Source organism: Petromyzon marinus, chromosome 46 (assembly GCF_048934315.1).
Source record: "Petromyzon marinus isolate PM22_M1 ecotype Great Lakes invasive population chromosome 46, UKy_Petmar_22M1.pri1.0, whole genome shotgun sequence".
Classification (NCBI taxonomy): Eukaryota; Metazoa; Chordata; class Hyperoartia; order Petromyzontiformes; family Petromyzontidae; genus Petromyzon; species Petromyzon marinus.
In genome coordinates, this window is record NC_133712.1 from 9,167,365 (window position 1) to 9,184,809 (window position 17,445).

The following is a 17,445-nucleotide window of genomic DNA, read 5'->3' on the forward strand; positions in this document are numbered from 1 at the left end:
GTGCCCAGGTCGCTTCTGAAAAAGAGCTATATAGCTGAGTGGGCCTTACCTGGTGACATAAACATTGTTTAGTTGGACGTGACATAATTGCAATCCAATGTTCACGTAACCATCTTTAACTTTTCTGTAGCCGCTTGTAATCCATGTGTGGATTTCCGAGTTGGGCTGCGTAGTCTTGAGAATCTCCGGCTTTCGCCACGCGCTACCGACTGGGCCTGTGCACCTTCCACGAGTTGAGCTCTTGAGAGAAGAAGTGCTGAACCTGTAACCCGACCTGACAATTCACACACTTGGACTATCTCTAACAATGGTTAAATGCGCACGCAGCAATAACTCTAATAGTAATAAAAGTGGCAAGATCAGCGTCTTGCTTGAAAAGTGTCTTCCAAACGCTACGTTCCAAGAAAACCGCACTCCCGAGGGACCTGTGCCCCTGGGGAACACGTAATGCTTACAGCACAGTTTGGCAGATGTTCCTTACGAACACATCCTGCATGGCCAGAAATAATAATAATGATTAGAATGTTCTTTATATTATTGGTTCTTTCGGTAAAGTCACGTAGAAGGGAAACAATAAAATAATGAAAATATAAAACAATAAAATTATCACGACGTTTCGACTGCAACACAAGCAATCATCATCAGGTGTGAAAACCACAGCAAGAAAATTTGAAAAAAGTGGCGTTTTTTTAACGTTCGCTCTCTCCGTGGTGCTAACGTTTAAAAAAAACGCCACTTTTTTCAAAATTTCTTGCTGTGGTTTTCACACCTAATGATGATTGCTTGTGCTGCATTCGAAACGTCGTGAGAATTTTATTGTTTTTTAATATTTTTATTTTATTGTTTCCCTTCTACGTGACTTTACCGAAAGAACCAAGAATATGAATCCCTGCAGTCACGAAAGCTTTAAATAAAAATATAATTTTGACCGTTTGAGTTATGGTCGAAACGTCGTGAGAATTTTTTATTGTTTTATATATATTTTATTATTTTGTTGTTTCCCTTCAACGTGACTTTACCGAAAAAACTAAGAATATAAAAATAGAATGTTCTTTGTTTTAAAGGTGCAGCCCTGCAATGATTGTTCACGCCACTGCTGGCAGAATAGACCGAAACTAGAGGGACCTCTTGACAGCTCCTATAGAGGGTAATTTTGGCCTACTCTTCCTTACTGGCCCCGGGACCTACCGACTAACTGTGAGGCATTCGCTTGTGCTGCTGGATGGGGGGCATTTAAGAAACATCAAAATGATTGCCGCGCTGGAAGATCGAACCGGTGACCTCTGGATTTCAGTTCCAGTGTGCTAACCGTCGCGCCAGCATCCTGTTATAGTATTCGAGGCTGTACAAATTCGCTGTATGAACTCAAAGAGTTCGTACACACAGTACACTGTGTGTATATATATACACACGCAGGCAACATAAATAATCAAACCAAAGAACAACAAAGGGTGAGTTGGGCAGATCGAGCAGCGGCGGGACACACACTTGCACAGTTTAAAGTTTAAAGTGTTTCAGCATCTCGGTCCATCCGTCTGTATCAAAGGGGCACAATAACTCCCGTAAAGAAGATCCGACACGACGGGAAACATCATCTCAGCTATGAGGGACTAAGCCTACGGAACCTCTGGTGACGTGGATCAGACGGTTGACCAGCCGTGCCTCACTCAGTGGAGCCGCTACCCAGGATCCCCGTTATCTCGTGGCGGCCTAAGGGGCCGTCCATAAATGACGTCACGCACCTAGGGGGGTGGGGGGGGGGGGTCAGACGTTTGTGACGATGTATGACGAGGGGGGAGGGGGTTTGAGAAATGTGACGTCAGATCAAAATGCGCAACTTTAAATAAATATAGACAACCCGTTATATTTCATTAAATTCACTCTTTAATCAATGTTTTCTCCCACAACATCAGAGTGCAGCGCCACATTAAATACGCACTGCAATGACAATAGTTTAAAGCGATTTGAAGCAGGTTTTATTTTTTTTTTGGGGGGGGGGGGGCAGAGCTTTGTGACGTCATATTTGAGGGGGGGGGGGTCTGACTTTTTGTGACGCCGTGTGACGATGGGGGGTGGGGTAAAAAATTGTCCAAAATCGCGTGACATCATTTATGCAGTTTACCATCGGTAACCAAACACGTCGGCGGACAAACGCATGTTGGCAAGTGTAAAATTATAAGCGCACCTGTGTACGAAAATAACCATTGGTGTCATCGTGGGGAGTATCATTAACAAAATAAACCAGCAGACAATACTCCTTTCTTCTCATATCTGTCATGCCAAGTAGAAAATGTAGGTAAATGCTGGACCAGTTTCGACATTTCACTGTCTCATCAGCAGGTCGCATGGCCGATGTGATCTATATTAAAATATATTTATATTTCATATGGGAGGGTGGGGGGGGGGGGCGGAACAGGTAATGAAAGGAGGCTTATTTGAGGCTTAATGCAGACGCGGTTCCTTGCAAAAAGGTTTCAGTTTGTCGTTTTAACATCTTAGCACCTGTTTCATTGCCAGAAAGGGGTACAACCTATGCTCATAGGAGGCTTATTTGTCCGCGGAATGATTATCGTCGCGTGTATCGTCCACGACGGGGCCGTTCACGGTCACCCAGCGATCGGCCTCCCTCCTCCCTCTCCTCTCGTCGTCACGGCGCCGCCGTGCAGGTCAAGGCCGACGACCGAGTCGCCAGGACGGAGCACGGCCTGCTCATCCGCCGCCTGCAGCGCCGTGACGCCGGCAAGTACTACTGCCGCGCTCGCGAGAAGTCCTTCTCGCAGACGGTGACGCGCGTCGCCCTGCGCGTCCTCCCCGGCGACCTCGCCGAGTCCCCCGACGAGCTCGGCGGTCGGGTCAAAGGTCAGCGCGACGGACCGCCGCCGCGCAAGCCGCCGTTGCGCGCGCGGTACAAGGACGTGATGAGGCTCCTGGGGGCGCCGTCCCCGCTGGGCCCCGACGGCTACTGCGAACAGCTGTGGCGCAAGCGGTCGGCCAAGGGGAGGCCCCTCGGGGTGGCGGTGGGCGGCGGAGGCGGAGGAGGAGGAGGAGGAGGAGAGCCGACCGGGTTGACCGGCGCCGCCTTCGATGGAGACATCGCCGGCAAGACGAAGCAGAGAGAGATAAAGAGCAGGAATCGCCGTGACAGGCACAGGTCTGCCGCGGTAAGCGGGGCTACCGGACAGCGTTAGGTGTGGCGGCGGCGGCGGCGGTGGTGGTGGTGATGGAGGCCTGGGTCGGTTAGCACTCCAGAATAAATTATTTGAAGAGAAAATACGTCACTGATGAATGCGGCTGAATTCCTTTGATGCTGAAAATAAGGGGGTTGGGGGGGGGGACGTAATTTTAAATTTGCAGATGTTCTTGCGGGGGATTAGAGGCTTTTACTGACTCTATTGTATAACATATAATGTGATGGTATTAGTAATTAGTCTGTTTTTACGTAGTAGTGTTTTCTCCCTCGTAGACCTCTATACAGCATGCTTTTGTGAATTTAAATGGAGAATAAATAACATAAGAGAGCAATTAAAGTGACCACTTTTGGGCAATATATTTGAAAAGGAATGTGTTTTTTTATTAAACCCAGCTTTCACGTGTCAGCTCTCAATATTTCGATTTAAAGCTTTCGTGACTGCAAGGATTCATCTTCTTTGGTTCTTTCGGTAAAGTCACGTAGAATGAGAATAACATAATAAAATAAGACGATAACGTTCTCACGACGTTTCGGCCACAACACAAGTAGCCCTCTTCAGGTGAAAGAACAGAACTGTCGGGACGACAGAGCTTGAATGAACGCTGTTAAGATTCGTAGCGTCTTTTAAGCTCGGTGAGAGGCGTGGAGAGCCTTGACAAAGGAGTTTACCTATCAAAGCAGGAGAATTTAGCATTGAAATAGCTGAGGGATTAGCTTGTGACAGAAATAGCGGTGTTAAAGTCAAAGTTTACATATCCACAGAGGCATTTAGTATATGGACGCTAAAGGCCTCCAACTGCCAACTACCATAAAGTAAACCGATGTGAAAAAAAATAAATCTATATTCCATCAATATAATAAATGTACTTAATATATTCTTCAATAAGCTGAGCTATTAATCAAGGCAACTAGGTATACACCACACTATATAATGAATACCATATAGTAAACCAATAAAAAACCAAACTATAAGCTCCCTCAATGTTATCAATAAACTCTATATACTCTCCAATCATCTGAGCCACCAACAAGAAGCCGTTATATATCAATGCCATATGGTGAAAAATGGTGTTTTTTTCCCTTCCCCTGAACGCCAGCACCACGGACAGCGACGTTCAGGTGGACGAGTCAATCCATGATCGGAACGGGGGAGGGGGGAGAGGGGAACAACTACAATGCGCTGTTATACTCCATGTTATAAACCATAACATTAACCGTGGTGTGAGAGGTATTCAGAGACAATGCCAGCGAAAGAGATGCGGTCTGACGGTCACCGTAAAATACAATGAATTAAGAACTGAAATGGTTTAAAACATCTATCCAATGGTTACTAAGCCAGAATCCATCTTCTCGGTTGAAACTGTGCTTGTATATGTGGATGGCCTCATGAACGAATCTCTCATGGTAGCCAGTTGGCTTGCAAAGATCCTACGTCTTGGAGAAGTCAATGTCATGTGAACCCACTGAATTATAACAGTGATCTGCCATGGCAGAAGAATTCGTCCAGTCATGAAGAAGGATCCTCTTGAGGAACCACTCAAAACCATCACCTTACCCTACATTGCAGGGGTCACTAAAAAGATCTCCAAAATCCTGAATAAACACAAGATCCAGGTCCGATTCAACACAGTACATAAAATCCGTGATCTGGTTCCATCTGTAAAAGATGCTGTTCCAGACATACAGTACCCGGGCATTTACAAACTAAAGTGCCTCTGTGGTAGCAACTACATTGGGGAAACCAAACGACATATCTCGGATCGCATTCGCGAACATAAAGCAGACTTGAAACACGGTAGGACGAATTCTTCTGCCGTGGGAGATCACTGTTATAATTCAGTGGATTCACATGACATTGACTTCTCCAAGACGGAGGTTATTTGCAAGCCAACTGGCTACCATGAGAGATTCGTTCATGAGGCCATCCACATATACAAGCGCAGAGACAATTTCAACCGAGAAGATGGATTCTGGCTTAGTAACCATTGGAAAGATGTTTTAAACCATTTCAGTTCTTAATTCATTGTATTTTACGGTGACTGTCAGACCGCAGCTCTTTCGCTGGCATTGTCTCTGAATACCTCTCACACCACGGTTAATGTTATGGTTTATAACATGGAGTATAACAGTGCATTGTAGTTGTTCCCTATTTCCCCCCTCCCCCGTTCCGATCATGGATTGACTCGTCCACCTGAACGTCGCTGTCCGTGGTGCTGGTGTTCAGGGGAAGGGAAAAACCCACCATTTTTCACCATATGGCATTGATATATAACGACTTATTGTTGGTGGCTCAGATGATTGGAGAGTATATAGAATTTATTGATTTATTAGTTTGTTTTTTTAATGGTTTACTATATGGTATTTACTATATAGTGTAGTGAATACCCAGTTGCTTTGATTAATAGCTCAGCTTATTGAAGAATATATTAAGTACATTTATTATATTGATGGAATATAGATTTAGTTTTTTCACATCGGTTTACTTTATGGTAGTTGGCAGTTGGAGGCCTTTAGCGTCCATATACTAAATGCCTCTGTGGATATGTAAACTTTGACTTTAACACAGCTATTTCTGTCACAAGCTAATCCCTCAGCTATTTCAATGCTAAATTCTCCTGCTTTGATAGGTAAACTCCTATGTCAAGGCTCTCCACGCCTCTCACCGAGCTTAAAAGACGCTACGAATCTTAACAGCGTTCATTCAAGCTCTGTCGTCCCGACAGTTCTGTTCTTTCACCTGAAGAGGGCTACTTGTGTTGTGGCCGAAACGTCGTGAGAATTTGATTGTCTTATTTTATTATTTTATTCTCATTCTACGTGACTTTACCGAAAGAACCAAAGAAGAAGCTCTCAATATGTGCTTTCGAAACTAAATGTAAGCAACAGGATGCTTGTTACCAAAGCTGATAGATAATTCAGACAAGGTCGGAAATGGCCCTTCACAATTTATAACGCTCGCGAATCGCACATTTTATTTTTGTGTCCAAACAAAAAAATATTTCTAAGCATGACAACATATTTTTTTACGTGCGTTATATGCACAAAAGTTAAAGTGTAATTCCGTGATATATATATACTCTATACGCTATCTTTTTAAAGGAGACTCACAAAAGTGAGCAACAGTGATACACTCCTAATGATTCATTATTCGTTTTAAGTTAATAACCGAATAATGGTAATGTTAAAAAATGCCAAATACGCACAAGCATTTTTTGCGTAAGAATCAGATTTGGCCAAAGACATTTCATGTGCCTCAACCTTGCGTTAATGTTCTATCAACTGGAATATGAAGGTAGTACGATAAGTGAGCAGTTATGTTTGTTTGTAATCTACTTTGCTTATAATTGGACGCCTTTGCAAAAGGTGAATGGTAAAACGTCGACTTCTGATGATACAGATGTCATGCTTGCTGTCCATGTGCCTGTACTACAGCTTAGTGTGTTACACTGCACGCACGCTATAGGCTAATACATTTATAGAAAAAATCGTATTATATGTTCTAGATGTGAAGCTTTCGTGACTGCAAGGATCCATACTCTTTGGTTCTATTCGGTAAAGTCACGTAGGTAAAAAATAAAACAACAAAAATCGACGACGTTTCGGCCACAACACAAGTGGCCTTCATCAGGTGAAGGGACCGTACTCTCCAGAGGACAGCGTTGGAGTGAAGACAGCCAAGCCCAGGTCGCGACCGAATAGAACCAAAGAGTATAGTCTTATATGTATACACAGCCTCACGAGTTCGACATTTACCTTCCATTAACTCATTTTCATTGCATTGTAACGTATTGGTAGCATTCAAAAAGTTATCGCTTCACCTTTAACTTGTCAGAAAACGATGCGTACGGTTGTGCTGTAATAAATCTGCACTCCTGAGTAGATATTCTTAAGAGCTCCTACAATCCACGACCCTATTACCCGTGACTCCCGATTATCCGCCGAAGCTATGAAGTCCGAGAAACCTAAATATCGGCAATCCCATTCTTCCTGTTATCCGCAATTTGTAAGAAAAAATCCCCCCCCCCCCCCACGGATAACGGGAGAAAAAATCGTGGGTAATGATGTGGATAATCGGATATATTGGTTCCCTACATCACCATAGAATATATGAGCATTGTAATATTGGGTTCACAGGAATCCATTAATCATAAATAATGACACATGTAGGATGGACAACAGTAGGGACATTTAAAGTGTTGTTGTTCAGAAAAATGTAAGGAACCGGAAAGAGAGGAAGACCTCACACAGAGAATGGCTTCACGATGACGACATGAGCGATTGGTGCCAGAAGGACGTGGCCACTACTGGGACATATTGGCACAAGGCAGAGAAGAAAGTGGAAACTAATGAGAAAACGTGCAGTGGACACCCACGGGCTATCTTTGCATGCTTTTGTGATGATGAATAATCACTCTCCAAGCTAAAATCCTGTTTGGCCTGCCCGATCGGATGAGATCGGGCACTTAGAGGCGATTTGGTGACGGGATAAGTCGGTGAGGTAAGCTGTGCCAATCGCATCACCTTGAGCAGTGCAGTAAGCGGCGTCGTAAGCGGCGTGGCATCGGGCACTGGTGGAGGGAGGGACGCGGGCGGAAGAGTGAAAACAGTTTTTATTGTGAACTGCTACATTTTTTTTGTATTAAGTAGCTGCTTTAATAAGTTATGCAGCCAGGGGAAGAGTAACGGTGGGGGGGGGGGGGCGGGGGGGGGGAGTGATGCGTTGGACGGAGACGGAAGGGCAAAGGCTTGGGGTGAAACTCGGGAGCTATTGATAGCTAACTACTCAACAACGGCGGAAGAGGAGACAGTGGAAGGAGGCCTTGGGTCGAGTGTTAACGACGGCAGCGTGAGTTTTGGCGACAGCCGCCCCTTACAGAGCCAGCACGAGAAAGAGCCGTGGGCTCGCGCTTAGCTCCCACGGCAGCCTCGAGCTCGCAGTGGAAATTCCACGTTCCCATGGCTGGGGCAAATTTTCTCCACGGGGGCGACTGCTGTTGACCCACCACAAAGTTGCGCAAGGGTGGGGGAGGTGGTGAGGAGGGTGTTGGTCAAAAGCAAATCCCAGAGAGAAACTAATGAGTCACGTTCAGCCAACGTCTGAGGATTGAAATCCTCCACCCAATTGTAAGTGGATAAGCGATTTAGTCCTCCCTCGTGAGTGGCCTCGCGTTACGCGCGCGACGGGCGACGCGATAAGTTGCGTGAACTCGCAAAGGTTCACTCGCGAGGCCCTGAGGTGCATTGCCGTAGCGGCTCACACACAACCCGTTGAGAGTCGGTGTACAGGGGTTGTCGGGCGGTGAAGGGGTGTCTTGTAAGCGGTGTTATGGGTCATTTGCGGTGCAGATAAGGCGCCGCGTGATTAAACTGCAAAAGCCATGGCAATATTAATCGAGCGTGAGGCTCCATGCGCCCCCTCGTTTTCTCCGACGCTTCTCTGCCTGTTCGCGATTTACTCAGTGCCCATGAGCAGTGATGCCCAACCACCAAAACCTTCTCCGAAAGAAACGTTTCACCCCCATCAGTGTTTTGGATTTGGTTCACAATCACAACAATGTTTCGTTTTATACATATAGCACCGTCATTTGTGCACATCGCATCTCGCAATCGCCGAGGAAGCATCGACAGGCTCCAAGGCAGTAGTCAGATCGTGAGCCAGTGCCAACAATTGCCCAAGGTCTGCAGTCTTATATATATTAAGATGTGTGTTCGGCCAATGAATGCATGTGGGAAAGAAGCCGGGAGGCACCTGAAGAAAACCCCACTGCTAAGAGTGAATTGAGAACACTATTCCACACAGATGATTTTCGTCTGCACTTTGCTGTACCTCCTGCCCCTGGAGAGCCAGGGTATGGCACCTCGATGCTGTCAGGAAGGGATTTTTGCAATATTTGTGCGATCCACCAAACCTCTTGGATTATTGAATTTATTCTAGATTTGAAGTTTTCGTGACTGCAATGATCAATTTCTTTTTGGTTCTTTCGGTAAAGTCACGTAGGTAAAAAATAAAATAAATTTAATCAAATCACGACGTTTCGGAAGCAACACAAGCCTGCGTCATCAGGTGGGATAGTCACAACAGCAAATTACTTCTTGCTGTGACTATCCTACCTGATGATGGAGGCTTGTGTTGCTTCCGAAACGTCGTGATTTGATTACCTTTTTTTTACCTACGTGACTTTACCGAAAGAACCAAAGAGTATTGAATTTATGTTTCATATTTTACCCGTACTCTAATGGGGGAGTTTTTTTTTTACTTTATCAAAACAGAATTCCGGGGGAAAACATACGGTATAATATTATTGTTTTACTATGTTATTTGAAACTCGCATGGATAAGAACGATTCGTTTTGATAGAGCTGAGAAGTCTCAGAGAGAGAGAGAGAGTGCTTTACTGGCAACAAGCGACTCACGTCGCATCTCAAAACATCCAAACGGGCATCCCCAGTGGCAGCTGTCCCTATGGTGGCACCAAGTGGCTAAGCACTCCAGGCCTGCAGAGCGAGCATTAGTCTGCTAGTAATTGAAAAGTAACGATAGCTATAGAGTCTAGAGACATTGCTTTCCGGTTAAAATAATAGAAACAGCCGGATGTAATTAAGAGCAATTATAATATTATTAGAATATGAAAGTCATAAAAACTAAACAAAAATCACTTTGAAAGATAAGCATTCGTGTTTTGTAGAAGAATGTCTGGCGTAGTTGTTAAGGTTCGTCTAGTTTATTGTGAAATAATTACAGATAATTGCACGTACATACATATTTACAAATTTCTGCGAACTTTGAAACTGAAAAAAATACAAATTGTACGCATTATGCATTTAATTCTCATTTGTATATGCTTAAAACTTTATTTAAATGCTACCAGTAGATTAGACATTTCTTAAATGGGAGTTGTTGCTATTAATTTTCTTATTATTATTATTATTTAAAATTGGTACTGTTGCGGATCTATTTTAAACCCGTATTACATTATTATTTCTTGACTGATTAATCGTTCGGTTCTCATTCAAACGCAAGACATCGAAGCGTCACGCTGGAAAATGTCACAAATGGTACGAAATATGGCGACTTATTGTCTGCATTGAACACACTGTGGCTTAAGATGATCACAAGATACCCCTTAACTTATATAAAAAGGTCAAGGCGCAGCCCTGCAAACTGCTCGCTCACGCTCCTGCTGGTGGCCTTCGTTAAAGGGAGCTCTAGACAGCCCCCTCTAAGAGAGGGAACTTGACGGACTCTTGCACGCTGGCCAGACGTCTTGGAGTTGGAATTACCCACACTTTACCCTGCCGCACACGACTTGCCAATCAACATACTGCGGTGCATCCAATGTATACTGCTGGGTGGACTGGATAGAAGTGGGGGGGGGGGAGAATTTAATAAACTCTCCGTGCCAGGATGCTGAACTGGCGCGGTCTGGATTTCAAGTCCAGTGTACTGACCATTTTCCTCATTAATACAATTTTGCGGGCATTTATCAATGCATGGCTTAGGCCTCTGGACACGTTTCTGTCATGGGTTGTTTGACCATACTTCACCACGCTGGTCAACTTAACGTTACTCATGGCCAGGAGGAACCCAACTCAGGTCATTAGGTTCATAACGAAAAGCACGATTCTGCTGCACCACCACTCGACCCCCAGGTTTTTACTTTTCATCTCCCTCTCACACACACACACACAGCCGCTTAACGCCACTGTAGACTTTGGCAGAGGGGTTCCGCCGATACTTCTCCTTGAGCTTGGCTTGAGAACAAAACCTTGCCCAGTTTGGGGGGGGGGGGGGGTCCGACTCGGGAGAACAAGATGTGGTGTTGATTCTAAAGGCAGCCATGCATGAGGAGGAGACCTGGATTAAACCCGGGGCCGGTCTGGAAAGTGTGAATGAATGAATAGCCCTCGTTGTGTAACGTCTTTATTGAATCGCCGGGTGTCTGTTCAACGTTCGTGAATGAATTCTTGGTTCCCCTGCAAGATTTTGACTCTAATTCGAAATTTGAAGAAATCCATCCGCGCGCTTTATTATTATTAGATTATCTCATGTCAGGCGTCCCCGCTTGTAACGCTTCACAGAGGCCCGTCCTTGTGCAAAAGATTTCCACAGGACGTAGAAGTTACCCAGTTAACAGGCAAGGTCCATCAAATCCCCCCCACCGCAGCTGTACAAGACCGAATAATTGACAGCGCTTTGTCAATCCACTGCTGGCTGAAGGCCTGCCCCGCGCGGCTGTCGGTCATGGAAGGTTGTTTGACCACACTTCACCAGGCTGCTGAATGTGAGTTGGTACGAGGGGGCACCTTGTATCATCATCGCCAAGTGACTCGTCACTCGGCGTAGCTGGGTGTCAAACTCGGGCTCCCGATGTTTGTGGCCGTGCGTTACAACATTGCTGACTTGCAGTGTATACAGCATCTAAAAAAAACGCAACGCATTCGTCAATAACACTGTGGCCTTAAAAGATGAATACATATATAACGGTGTTACATTCTCATAAGGCCATTGGCTTTCTCAAGCATGTTGATGCAAGTGGATGCTACCACGGTGTAATGGACCGGTAGGGTCGCGGTTAGCGTGCAGCGCTACGAACCCGGCCACCCGAGTTCGACTCCCGCTCACGGCCAGCACCAGTGACGAACGCCTGAATTGGTCCTGGGCTTCCCCTAGGTCGACTCGGCCTCAAATGAATACCTGGTGCGGTGTGTAAACATCACCACTGCGGGGAGACAAAGGCGACCGGGCGTGGTGCTGCCCACCGACCCCCTCGTGCGCCACCGTGCCGGCCTTCATAGGTGCCGCTCGCTGACAGCACTTGCCCCAACAGTCTGTGAAGGCTACACGGGGAAATGGGGGGGGTCATTGTCTTTGGTGTTACGGCCGTTCTAGCCGAATGGTCATTGCCATCATCGTCTAAGGCAGCGTTATTGACGAATGTGTTGAGTTTACTTTTTACAACTTGTGCACCACTGCCAACGGTGTATCACCAAACACTTCACCGCGTGTCTCATCATACGGCTTAAAAAAATAAAGACACGACATCTCCTGCTGGATTAGCGCTCGTACGGGATCATCTCTGTCGCTTTGCGTAAGGCAAAGGCGGCGGGGGGGGGGGGGGGTACTGCTGCTGTACAACGAATGCTGTGGCTTGCGGCGGGTTGAATGATGTCCCACTGCAGGATACGCTTTGCAGCAGATGTGCCCAATTATTTATTATCTCTCTCCCCTTCACTCTTCAACCGTGTGTAAATATATGGGGCTCGTGGAAAATAAAGTTCGCACCGAGAATTGTAAATCTCCCGCGCTCATCTTGAAATTATTATCACTGCTTGTGTCTTTTTCTCGCTCTCTCTCTCTCTTGTTCGTTGAACTCTTGCAGCCTCTTGCAAGAACATTTATTTAAATATTTATACACGTTCTGTAGAAAATGATTTATAGAATACTTTTGAAGGTGAAATCTGCAAAGACGCGTTTGTTCGCTCACCCGACGAGGAGCGGTGTCCCGCCGTGGTTCTCAGCCGTGGGTAGGCGCGGGTACACGTGGTGGGCAATGTCCCAGGGAGGGTTACGCTAGGTGATTTATAAACGTGTGGAATTACATCGTGCACGAGAGAGACGTTGGTGAATAATCACGTCCTGCATGAATCTGCCAATATAAAATAACTACGATAAGATGTGAATCCGTACAGTGGCCTGTAGGACGATGTGAAAGACCTTTTTTACCGCCGCGCCGACCGCAATACGCACACAATGCCAGTGTTATAAAGTAAATATAAAGTATACCCACACAGTCTCTAGGGCAGTGGTTCTCAACCGGGGGTACGCGGACCCCCGGGGGGATACACGTGGGGGGCAATGTCCCGGGGGGGGGGGGGAGGGGGGTGGGGGGAGGTTATGCGAGGTGATTTATAAAATGTTTGAAATGATTTCGTACGCGAGAGAGAGTCGTTTGTGAATAATCGCGTGCGAATATGCCAATATGCAATAACGATGATAATATTTAAACCCGTGTGGTAACCGATAACGTTGTAAAAGATCTTTCTAAACTCATTGATCGTAAACAATGTTGGTTTACAAAGGTAACCAGCGAGCGCGAACACATCACGTGACGCTGCAGAGCGTCCGTTGATTTTAGTGTTAGTCGCTTGACGTTACTTGGCTAGTTCGGATGCTACACCACAAAAATGGACAATTGGTTCAAATATTGAAAAACATTTATTCATACATTTATTTCTCAGAACCATGTTGGGTCAGCCGGGGGGGGGAGGGGGGTTCACTCGGTTGAAACAAAATTCAACAACGGGGTAAGTAGACAAACGAGTTTGAGAACCACTGCTCTAGAGGCAGCTAAATATATCCCTCTAAAGGGTAATTTTGGCCTACTTTTCCACTCTGGCCCAGATGGAAGAGGCCGAAGGACCCACACTTTTCCCCACCACGTGCGGCCTCGCAATCGACTGGCTGTGCTGTTACCCACGTAGGCTGCTGGTGGGATAAAGAGTCCGGGAGGTTTAAAAAAAAAAGACTTGCACCGTTAATTCAACTACCGCGCCAGAGAGGTTGAACCGGTGACCTCTGGATTGCAAGTCCGGTGTGCTGACCGTTGCGCCGCGCGAGCGTCCAATCGCATCGCATGCTAAAGAGAGGATAACACTAAAAAAAACGTCGCACAGATGCAATTCAATGATCCATTGTTGTGCTGCCATCTACAGGCCACGTTCTGGAGGTCACCCATCCAAGTCCTGACAGGGCTCAATCTTGCCACGTTTCCGAGAAGCGATGGGGCAGGGGCTAACACTGCAGGATTTTCCAGTAGCTAAACCCACGAGGAGGAATCGAATTGTAACAAAGCGGGGGTTGGGGGCAATGGGTGTAACGCCGCCTGGAGCTCATTAATGGAATCAAAACATAAACGGCACTGGAAATACCCACGGAGGCGCATGCATATCATTTACAGGCACATCCAGCCCCGACAGAGAAGACAACATATTCATGAATTGGCCAAGTACGGGGAGCTGAGATCTCACTGAGCTGAAGTGGAATTTCATCTGGAACTCAACAATTACCGTTCTCTCCTGTTACCGAAGACAGACGTGGGATGGGATCTTAACGACTGTTCAGACAGCAGGCTGAACGTTGGCTTGACACCCCGGCTGTTAACAACCCGAAAGCTTTCACGGCTCCGTGCCCTCTCGCGCTGTTAAGGGATTAATTGATGTATCGGTGTCCTTTAATTAACATTGCTCCTTACATAGGAGAGTGTGCGTGAGTAGGCGAGCAATGATGCATGGATTCATGAGTGAGACCCCCTAAAGCCTTCAGCAGACTGTAGGGGCAAGTGCTGTTCGCGAGCACGGCACGGCACACGAGGGGGTGGGTGGCCAACACCACGCCCCGGCCGCCTTTGTCTCCCTAGTGGCGATGTTTACACACCGCACCAGGTACTAATTTGAGGCTGAGTCGACCTAGGGGAGGCCCAGGACCGGTTCAGATAATCGTCACTGGTGTTGGCCGTGAGCGGGAATCGAACCCGGGTCGCCAGGTTCGTAGCGTCGCGTGCTAACCGCTACACTACCGCTCCCCACAAGTAGGACACACGTGTACACACCCACACACACGTGTACACACCCACACACACGTGTACACACCCACACACGTGTACACACGTGTACACACCCACACACACGTGTACACACCCACACACACGTGTACACACCCACACACACGTGTACACACCCACACACCCACACACACGTGTACACACCCACACACACGTGTACACACCCACACACACGTGTACACACGTGTAAACACCCACACACACGTGTACACACCCACACACACGTGTACACACCCACACACACGTGTACACACGTGTACACACCCACACACACGTGTACACACCCACACACACGTGTACACACCCACACAAACGCACTCTGCTATGAGATTGTTTGTTGCGCGACAGTCAACCCATTATTCTTTTAATTCTCAGCGCTGCAATTTAGCCACATTCAGAGAGAGAGAAAAAACCACGTATATATACACACACACATATACTGTGATGCCTTGTTTGTGCAGTCATTAGGAACCATCAACTAACTGGTCTTGAAAACCCGGTTTAACTACGGTTGGGCAGCTTCAAGCCCAGATTTGAAACCGGGGTGAGCGCTCTGACCTCTGAGCCACCGCGGCCACCTCAACTTGGTTCATCCCCGGTAGCCGCCGATGGCGAACATCAGCCGGGGGCGGCCGCTGCTTCGCTTGACCCCCGAAGACGTGAAGCCGCAGCGGGGTGGCGTTAGCGTGGCCTCTCCGGGGAAAGACCCTGGGACCCTCCCCCGAACCGTCACGTAAAGGTGTCCCACCTTTGCCCGCGGGAGTTATGGGAAGGCGTGTAAGATGGCTTGTAGTAAAAACAATCAAAACAACTCTGGTAACACATGCCCCGAGCTGAGCCGCGTTAGGCCGTGGTTCGCGGTCGATCCTACACGCCCCAGAGCGGGTTGTGGAAGCCTCGATCCGTCTGTTCGCGGCGGCAACGGGAAGACATCTGCTTGAGAGAGAAAAAAAAATCCCCAGCCGCCTATCGGGTTGCTCGTGGGGGGTTGTGGGGGGGGGACTACCCGACACGTGTGTGAATGCAACAGCGGCTGCTGGGAAAGGGGAGCCGCTGAGAGAGAGCTGGGATTAACGTCGCCCCAAACCCTCTCTGCCGTCCTCTGCGTCCGCGCGAAATCGTTTCAACTGCGGGTCGCCTGGTTCCTTTACATCTCGCGGCGGATGTGGCGGCAGTGGTGGCAGCAGAACACGAGCCAAGATGAGATTAGGACCGAAAGAGGGCTCAAGAGCACCCCCCCCCCCCCCAGATTCATGAATCGTAATGAAGATGCACCGAATTTCGGCTCGAATTGAAAAACGTGCACGCGACCGAAGATTACAATAAACATAACAGGACAATTAAAATAAAATAAACATTCTCCCTTGCTCGTTGGTTCTTTCGGTAAAGTCACGTAGGTAGAAAACAATAATGAAAGATCACGACGTTTCGATCGCAACACAGCGTCGTGATCTTTTATTATTTTTTTCTACCTACGTGACTTTACCGAAAGCACCAAAGAGTTTTGGATTCCTGCAGTCACGAAAGCTTCAAATCAAGGTTATAGTCTCCCTTGCCTCTATCTCGCATGAATGTCCCTTCACTCATCTAATCAGACCTCTGTCTCTTGTATATAAATCTTCTGCCATCTCACTCGCATCCCGTAAAAGAGTGAAGCGCAGGGCCCAAAACGGGTGTTTAGGGCCCCCGAAGGCTGATAAATTTTCTCGGCTTGCTGCAGCAGCAGCAGCTGATTAAACACGAGCGGGACATTTTTTTCTGCTCCTAAACGAACGCTTTGTTTTTTTGGATGCCATTGCTGCCGCCTAGCAACGACTTTAAAGTCCCGAACCGCTGAACAAGGCCACAGATGCTTTCTTGTGTAGAGGGAGAGTCACAGCGGGCTCATACGGTGCTGAGTTTCAATTCCCAGGGCCTCCACCTTCTACCCCACAGCTACCCCCCCTGCCCCCACCGCTCGACGAGTAGCAGTGTGCAGTAGCAATGTCCAATCGTCTTAATTTGCCACCATAACGCAGCACTCGAACAGAACCCCCGTACGCGCTGAGTGATTTGAGACAACCGCACACGGTACAACGTTTCTCGACGGAAGGCCTGGCATTTTAGAGGGCACAAAGCCAGACCTGCCTATAATCCATGGGCCAGAGCAGAAATTGGTCGAACACTTTAGTAGCGCCCATATATTTATACGGCCAATCAGAGTGAATTACTTGAGAACTCACTCATCACGTAATTCACTGCCATCTTACACCCCTTGGCTACGTAACGTACATGCTTACAGTACGCACGTTATTGGCCACCACATCAAGACATTGGAACCGCCAAAGAGAAGTACCTGGTCTGGTGCCCATGGACGATTGAGTGGAAACACGGGGAAGGGGGTGGCCTTAGCTTCTCTTCACGGTGACAGAGGAAGGCAAGGCTGCGATTTTGGCAGCGAGGCCACAATGGTCACACAAAGAGAGAGTTCGAACGGGGTCCGTGAAATCTTGGGAACGGCTGGCGAAACACATTCGACGAGGCATTTACTTTAGTTCGTTTCGTTCAACAATGTGCTTCAAATACAGGCTTGTAGTATTTTCCACGTGTGGTGTGAGGCTGTGGGGTGGGCGGGGAGGAAGGCAAAAAAAGTATC

The 17,445-nt window shown here is 47.2% G+C and overlaps 1 protein-coding gene across 4 annotated transcripts in view; it reads left to right on the forward strand.

Moving 5' to 3' along the window:
* LOC116952398 (semaphorin-3D-like) overlaps window positions 1-12,485 on the forward strand; it is a 134,772-nt gene extending 122,287 nt beyond the window's left edge. For all 4 annotated transcript variants that reach the window (XM_032971746.2, XM_076074163.1, XM_076074162.1 and 1 more), the window contains exon 18: window positions 2,667-12,485. In XM_032971746.2, the coding sequence (XP_032827637.2) occupies window positions 2,667-3,188 (522 nt within the window). In that variant the 3' untranslated portion in view covers window positions 3,189-12,485. The remainder of the gene's footprint in view (window positions 1-2,666) is intronic.
* The last annotated feature ends 4,960 nt before the right edge of the window (window positions 12,486-17,445 follow it).